This window comes from Quercus lobata, chromosome 2 (assembly GCF_001633185.2).
Source record: "Quercus lobata isolate SW786 chromosome 2, ValleyOak3.0 Primary Assembly, whole genome shotgun sequence".
In the NCBI taxonomy this organism is placed as follows: domain Eukaryota; kingdom Viridiplantae; phylum Streptophyta; class Magnoliopsida; order Fagales; family Fagaceae; genus Quercus; species Quercus lobata.
In genome coordinates this window covers 2,416,760-2,425,232 of record NC_044905.1, presented here as the reverse complement: position 1 = coordinate 2,425,232, position 8,473 = coordinate 2,416,760, and the positions used below count along the sequence as shown (strand labels likewise).

At 36.1% G+C, this 8,473-nt stretch overlaps 1 protein-coding gene across 1 annotated transcript; it reads right to left on the bottom strand.

Annotated features, from left to right (window-relative positions):
- Positions 1–3,465: 3,465 nt before the first annotated feature.
- Positions 3,466–4,476, bottom strand: LOC115977890 (uncharacterized protein DDB_G0290301-like). Its single transcript, XM_031099917.1, has one exon. It carries the CDS (start codon positions 4,474–4,476, stop codon positions 3,466–3,468), a length of 1,011 nt encoding a protein of 336 aa, XP_030955777.1.
- Positions 4,477–8,473: the final 3,997 nt, after the last annotated feature.

The window sequence follows — 8,473 nt, the reverse complement described above, 5'->3', positions numbered from 1 at the left end:
AGAAGTCTTTTTAAGCTCTGCTCCGAAGTCTTTCCAAATTCTGCCCCAGTAGCACCCATATTGAGAGGAGGACCTCCCTTGGTGGAAGAGGAGAAGAAGAGGAAGAAGGAAAAACATCAGGATGGATCTGATGATGGGAAAGAAGAAGAAGGGGAAGCAAAAAGAGGCAACAGTGAAAGAAGAGAGGAAGAAGCAGGGATACTTTGTCCCTGCGTCAGTCCTGACTCCTAACACGCTAGTGCCATGTTAGCTATACTCATAAGAGAGTGGCTGGTACTGATAATGGGTGACCCCAGCTCAGTCGCACAAAAAATTTGACGCGACGAGCCACTGCTTCGGATTTTGGCTGAAGGAAGGGTGAGAGGTATCTTGAGTCTCTGCCATCCCTGCCCTGACCGAGCCATTTTGAGTTTCGGAAGAACATGGCGTTTCTGGGAAGGGTATGGTCTCTTCATTCCCGCACCTATCTCAGACATATCACAATTCAAGGTGTAAGCGAGCGGATAAGGGAAACTCTGGGGGAGGCTAAGAGTTTCGGACTTTAAAAGGATTAAAAGGGCAAAACTCTGTGTAAGAGAAGTAACCTCTTGCCTTTCTTCTTATATGAAGGGCAAAATGGGAGGTATTTAATCTATCCAAATTTCTAAGAAAATCTGTAAACGAGAATATACCCACTCCATTTCCCCACACCGTTAATAACCGTCGGATTTAAATGGTCTCGTAAAGGGAAATCATTAAAGACGCGTCTCGAACACTGAAACGGCAGGAGCGCATCGTGAATGAATTCAAAGGAATGTTTCGTAGTCCGGCTTGTTTCCTAGATAGATGAAGAGACACCCGCATTGATGAAGGGCAGAGCTAAGCAGACCGCAATAAAGACGTGGCATCACCAAAACCCTCCTCTCCGACCAAGAGGTCGAACAGCAGGATTTTGAGGGGCTATTGTGGGGCCAGAGAGTTTATGACCCCAGCCCATTTCATGTTAAGGCCCAAGGCCTGCGCCGAGGAGATATAGGGCCGAGGACTCACCATGAGAGTCAGGGACGGTCTAAGGAAATGGCCGAGGACGAGCTCCTGCTCGGCATGCCATAAATGCCTCTAAAAGGAAGAGTGATCACAGTGCAGAAACAGCACAAGTAAAAGGCTGCCAGTATTGCAATAAAACATTCTGCACCTGACAGGACCATACTCTTCAGTTTTTGCAACCTACCCCCAACCACTCTAGGTATGGGTTGACGGGACAAGTCTTAAGTCCTAGGAAATTGAGTTTACACGTGGACGCTGGTAAGAGGGTAAATGCCCGTATAAAAGGATAAGAGAGGCAGTGTGAGAAAGGGGGGAGGGGGGAGACAACCCGTCCTCCCAGCCATGGTGTCCTAGAAACAAGGAGAGTAAGAAGAGCATAGAGCTCCCCAGACTCCTCGGACGAGATTCACTGACCGGAGCTAATCCGAACTACCGTCCGGTAACCAAGACCTAGCCTTTCAAACCCACGCTCTATAAGTGATATTGTTTGGGCCTTTTTACGGGCGAATCCAACACCATTTTGGGTCGTTACGAATTGAGTCCTTACATTAAGAAATTACAATTTTCTCCCCAAACATTTAAAAGGCATTCAAGCATTTTTTTGGCTACAACAAAATCTCATAACATTTTTATAAAAATATTGTAGACATATCATTTCTCATAAGCTAATACATCAGCTAAACAAAAGTCAAAAAAAAAAAAAAAAATTACACTAGGACTAATATTCACAGCTAAAAATAATATTGTTGTGAAATTTTGTTGTATTTATATTTCATAAAATTTTTATATATCAAATGGTTTCACTGGCACATATTATTTATACCTGATTTTAAAAAAAAATGACAAAAAATAAATCTAAACTCCAAACTACCTGATTTTAAAAAATGACAAAAAAACAACACTAAATTCCAAATTATCAAAATAATATACACTTTTACGTTGGAAAATGATTCCTACTACTTGAGATGTCATAGTTATTAAAGAAACAATATGAATTTACTTCTCAGACATATAAAATTATCAATACTATTATTCAAAATTTCCAATAACTTGCATTCATATTTAGGCCCCAAAATGCAAACTTTTGTAAATAGGAGTGTACATCCAACCCACCAATCCAACAAAATTGGTCTAACTTGACGTAACTTTGGAATATGATTTGAGAATATTAGGATAATTGTATTAATTTATTGAAGAAGGGGACTCAACCCACCTACCTAATTATTCCAACTTGACCTGAGTTGTGTTGTTCTCTACAAATTTGATGGGTTTGGTTGGGTTAATTTGAAGAACTCTCCAGCTTGATACATGCAAACCCCCTTGTTTGTGAGTATGTAATTTGATTTACTTGCAATTATTTACCAAATAGTAATCTTGTGGGCCATGTTTAGATGATAGGATGGGCTTGGTGGCCTAGGCCTGTGACCCCGAAACAGCACCCTTGAGTCTTTAGTAGGATTCATAGAATTGCTGTCATTGTTATTGTGGTGGGGTTTGGGTTGGACGTCTGCGTTTCGTGCATTTTTTTTCCCTTTTTTATATTTTAAGTCGTAGTTATTGACTTTTAGAAACAAAATTCACTGTTTATGAACAGTGCATACACTGTTCACGCATTTAAAAATATTAAAAATGGGTCTCACAGTACTATTCATACATTTAAAAATTATTTTACTACAGTATTTTCAGTTTTCAGTTTTCAGTTTCAGCAACAATAAGTTCAATCCAAACGGACCCGTATCTTCTTTCTCTCTATTTTTTTTTTTTTAATTTTTAAAAATAACTAAAATTTTTTGAGATTAGATTAGATTCTAATTAGCTAAAATGAAAAAAAAAAAAAAAAAGTCTTTTATTGACAAATAAGTAATCAAGGTTCGAATCCCACTATATCATATCTATTAAAAAAATTGGTTGAGATCCAAGATAGTTAAGTTTATATTGAAAAATTTTCACAACATAATCAGTGATGAAAGATAAATTAGAACAATTTTCTAGCCGCTTACATGATGGATATTCGGTCAAGAACTCGTTCATCCTATGTTTTCTCAAGATCAAGATATGTCGGGTTCCAAACTGCCTCAATTAATAAGAAGATTTTGGAAAAATAAAGGAATTGAAATGTAAGCAAAATGTACAGAAAAGATAATTGAATGACAGATAAAAAACTTTTGAATGAAGTCAATCAACTTATTTGCATTAATTGAGCTGTTGTGACAATTGATTTTGGGCCCCAAGCCTCATGAATAACTTGGAGATAGTTTTACACTAAAGATTACAAGAAAATATGAGGAAACTACTAGAGCCCAAGGTTGGTTGAAACAAAGAACCACTCTTTAGACTCTGACAGTGAACCACTCCTTACAGCAAAGAAAGAACTGTCCTAAGAAATCCAATGGATTCTGAATCTTCAGACTTCAGAAGGTAACCCTACATTTATAATCATTACAATTTACGACTTGAAGATTCAGAATATTTTACTGTCGACCATGGCCCCTCTTCACTGAAGAAAGAACCTGGTTGAAATTTCATGAGTTGTTGTTCTCCATTATCATCGTTATTGGTATCAATAGGTTCGGTATTGACATTACCTGAAGTGTCGTTGCTATTGGTATTTGCATTGGCACTAGGGTCCCAATTCCACGGAGAAAGAAACGAATTATCAACTTTTAAGAACGATGTCAAACGCATGTAATGTTGCTTCTCTCTAGAAAGTTGAAGGGCCCGTTCTTGTATGACTGCATCATCAAAATGTTCTTTTGACGAGCAAGCCTGTTCTTGTTCTTGCGTTACAGCATCATCAGATTGTTTATTCGACGAGCAAGCCCGTTCTTGTTCTTGCATGACTGTATCTGAATGTTCTTTCGACGAGCAAGTCTGTTCCTGTTCTTCTTGTATGACTGCATCATCAGAATGTCCTTTCGACGAGCAAGCCTGTTCTTGTTCTTGCATGACTGTATCATCAGAATGTTCTTTCGACGAGCAAGCCTGTTCTTGTTCTTCTTGCGTTACAGCATCATCAGAATGTTTATTCGACAAGCAATCATCTTCTTGATCTTGCGTGACTGTATCTGAATGTTCTTTCGACGAGCAAGCCTGTTCTTGTTCTTCTTGCATGACTGCATCATCAGAATGTTCTTTCGACGAGCAAACCTGGTCTTGTTCTTCTTGCGTTACAGCATCATCAGAATGTTTATTCGACGAGCAATCCTCTTCTTGATCTTGCGTGACTGTATCTGAATGTTCTTTCGACGAGCGAGCCTGTTCTTGTTCTTCTTGCATGACTGCATCATCTGAATGTTCTTTCGACGAGCAAGCCTGTTCTTGTTCTTCTTGCATGACTGCATCATCTAAATGTTTTTTTGGCGAGCCCACCATTAGATGAATTGGAAACGTAATCCCAGAAAAAAATCGCGCAGTTAATAGTTCGAAAACTCCATCATTGAGCTTTGTCATTGTGCGGCACAATTAATCAAAGCAATAAACTGTATTATATATTGTTTACGGATAGAGCTTGTGTTTGAGAGCAAACCAAAAGATGAGTAACATACACAACCCACGTGTGTGTGTGTGTGTATATATATATATATATATATATATATTCTTTTAGGAGTTTTAACCAGTCTACTAAAAGAAAAAAAAAATGTACTAGTTTTTTTTTTTGCATTCTAATTTCCATGTGGATAAGATAAAAGCCAACTATCACGGCTTTTCTATTGGACTTTAGATTATTGTGTTCAATGGGTTAGATTAGGTCCATATTGAGGGGATTTTGCGGAGATGGACTTGTAATTATTTAATGATATGGGCCCAATATATTTATGGTATGTTTGGAATGGATCGGAGGAAGATGCTTTATTAAAGTTCTTTGCTATTGCCTTGCTCTTTTTGCTTTATTTTGTTGCGGGTTTCTTCGTAAATTGTGTAAAGCCACAGCAGGCTTAGTGCAGCTGATGGTGGTTCTGCAGAAAGCACTCTGGTGGTGCAGCAATAGAGCACACGACCTGCAGCTGGTCTAAGGAAATTGAGTCACACGACATGTAGTTTAGTAAGGGATGATTAGTGTCAATTCTGGTATGGTTGAGATGCCACGTGTCCTGTGATGATTAGTGATTAGAAATTCTGTTATTCCAAAAGCATTTCCCGCTGAGTTAGAGTTTGTTAGGAAGTTCTCATTTATAAATATCTCATTACTTGTGATCTTATTAGAGGGTGAATCAATAATACAATTCAGAGATACATTAAATTTAGACTTTTCTCTCTAAAATAGCTTGCTTTTCAAATTGCACAAATTCAATTCCTTTTCCTTTTCCTTTTTCTTTTCTTTTTATTTTTCTGACAAAAAAGAAAGAATTAGTATTTTTATAACCTTATATGAACAATGAATTTTCAATTTTTCAATTTTGTCTAGTTTTTGAATCTCTAGTGGGAAAGAATCTTGTAATTTATAGCGGACAAAAGGAATATTAAGAAATTACAATTTTCTTCCCAAACATTTAAAAGGAATTTAAGCACTTTTTTGGCTACAACAAAATCTCATAACATTTTCGTAATAAGCTAATATATCAGCTAACCAAAAGTCAAAATAAATAAATTAATAATAAAAAGATTACACTAGAACTCATCATAGCTAAAAATAATATTGTTGTGAGATTTTGTTGCATTTATATTTCATAAAATTTCTATATCTCAAACGGTTTCACAGGCAATACAGATTTATTTCTTAGACGTATAAAATTATCAATATTATTATTCAAAATTTCTAATAACTTGCATTCCTTTTTAGACTCCAAAATGCAAACCTTTGTAAATAGGGGTGTACATTCAACCCACCAATCTAACAAAATTGGTCCAACTCGATATAACTTTGGAATATGATTTGAGAATATTAAGATAATTGTATTAATTTATTGAAGAAGGGGACTCAACCCACCTACCTAATTATTCCAACCCAACCCGAGTTGTGTTGGTTTCTACAAATTTGATGGGTTTGGTTGGGTTAATTTAAAGAACCCTCCAACTTGATACATGCAAACCCTTGTTTATGAGTATGTAATTTGATTAACTTGCAATTCTTTCCCAAATAGTAATCTCGTGGGCCTTGTTTAGATGAAATAATGGGCTTGGCAGCCTAGGCCTATGACCCCGAAACAACACCTTTAAGTCCTTAGTAGGATTTAGAGAATTGCAGTCATTGTTATTGTCTCTTCTTTCTCTTTCTCTTTTTTATTTTTTTATTTTTTATTATTTAATTTTTTTTTAAAACTAACTAAAATGGTTGGGATTAAGTAGATTCTAATTAGCTAAAATGGAAAAAAAAAAAAAAAATTTATTGACAAATAAGTAATCAAGGATTGAATCCCACTCTATCATATCTATTAAAAAAATTGGTTGAGATCAAAGATAGTAAAGTTTATATTGAAAAGCTTTTACAGCATATTTAGTGATGAAAGATAAATTAGAACAAAAGAACTTTTTCAATGTTCACTCAGCATGCTTACATGATGGATATTCAGTCAAGAACTCGTTTATCCGATGTTTTCTCAAGATAAAGATATGTCGGGTTCCAAACTGCCTCAATTAATAAGCAGATTTTGGCAAAATAAAGGAATTAAAATGTAAGCGAAATGTACAGAAAAGATAATCGAAAGACAGATAAAAAAACTTTTGAATGAAATCAATCAACTTATTTGAATTAATTGAGTTGTTTTTACAATTGATTTTGAGCCCCAAGCCTCATGAATAACTTGGAGATAGTTTTACACTAAAGATTATATGAAATTGTAAGAAAAATATGAGGAAACTACTAGAGCCCAAGGTTGGTTGAAACAAAGAACCACCTTTTGGACTTTGACAGTGAACCACTCCTTATAGCAAAGAAAAACTGTCCTAAGAAATCCAATGGATTCTAAATCTTCAGACTTCAGAAGGTAAGCATATTGCTATCAATTGTATACCATATGGACATATATTGTAAAAACTTCTTGTAAAAAATGGAAGAAAATAAAAAGATGGTTATAATCTATATTTATATAATATTTAAAAGTTGAAGCATAATATTTATTGATTTCATGCTCAGTTTTGTCAATTCGGTCTATTTTGGTCCATTCAATTTATTTCAATCCATTTCAGTTTATTTAATCCAATTCAATCTACTTTGGTCCTTTTGGTCTATTTCAGTTCACTTTGGAGCTTTCTTGTCATGACAATAGAAGTAATACAATTTTATTTGTGTTTCTATACATTTTATTTTATTTTATTTTTTTGAGAAACTCTAGTTACTTGCTGAGATATATCATTCTTATTCTAGTTCTTCATAAAAGCCAAAAGTTAATAGCTTCTACTTAGCATTATTAGTTCTTTTGCAACCCCACACGATGAATGAACCAAGTTAAAAATTACATTGTTGTGGTCCTCCATTACTTGAAGTATTAATGTCATTGCTGGGGTCACAATATATATGCTGATGGGGATCAACACTAAGTATTACTCGTCCTTTAGTCACCGTCTAAAGCGCAACCAAAATTATATCAACTCATCCAATAATACTCGTCCATTGATGACTAGGTTATATAGCATAGGGAGTTCTCTATAGATGAGATGATCTACAGACGACTAGTACATGGACGACCAAATTATATTTGGTGAGTTTTGTGGAAAATTCTCCATTAGATTCACATAAGCAAGATATGACACGTTGCATGATATGTGGAAGGAATTCCACATACAATGCTCCATATAGCCCATTTTCTTTATCAACCGCCAACATTACCCATGATGGTGGTGGATCCAAACAAGTAGACCTACATCTAACTCTCTATAAAAGGATTAAATCCTATTCACCCAAGGTAAGTCCAGACCATTCAATATTTTCTTTCCTTGTGTCTTAGAGAGAAAATTGACTTAACCGTCGGAAGGTCCTTGGCCGGATCACACCGATCACATTTGACAGTTCTTTCTTTCTTTTCAGGATTCATAGCCATTACCATAGCCTGAAGTATTTCAGCCTACTGATTTTTGTGCTTCATCAGTTGGCGCCGTTTGTGGGAAAAGAGAGCGTTTCTATTAACTTTTCTGTTTTCCAAGACAAAAAGGCTGCATGGTTCGAATTAAGTCAATGGCTACTAGTCCAGGACACCAGGAAAGTGGAAACACATCCAGTAACCCAAATTGCACACCACTACCCCCCATGAACGTCCAGCTACGGTTACAGTCCATGACGACAGCAATGGTAGAATTGACGCAACAAAACCAAGAGTTAACTAGAGAAGTTAACAAGCAACGTCAACAACATGGTGGAGAACGAGGCCAAAATTCAGGATGCGAAGGTGTTGAGAACAATGCAGAAGGGGACCAGTCCAGGGGCACCATCACTCGAAGAGTACCACATTTGGAGAGAGAGATGGACCAAATGAAGAGAGCTATGGAAGAAATGAAGGATTCCATGAGAAAA

What these genes read in the sequence shown, in the direction of transcription:
- LOC115977890 (XM_031099917.1), bottom strand. Translation starts at nt 4,476, where the DNA reads ATGACAAAGCTCAATGATGGAGTTTTCGAACTATTAACTGCGCGATTT.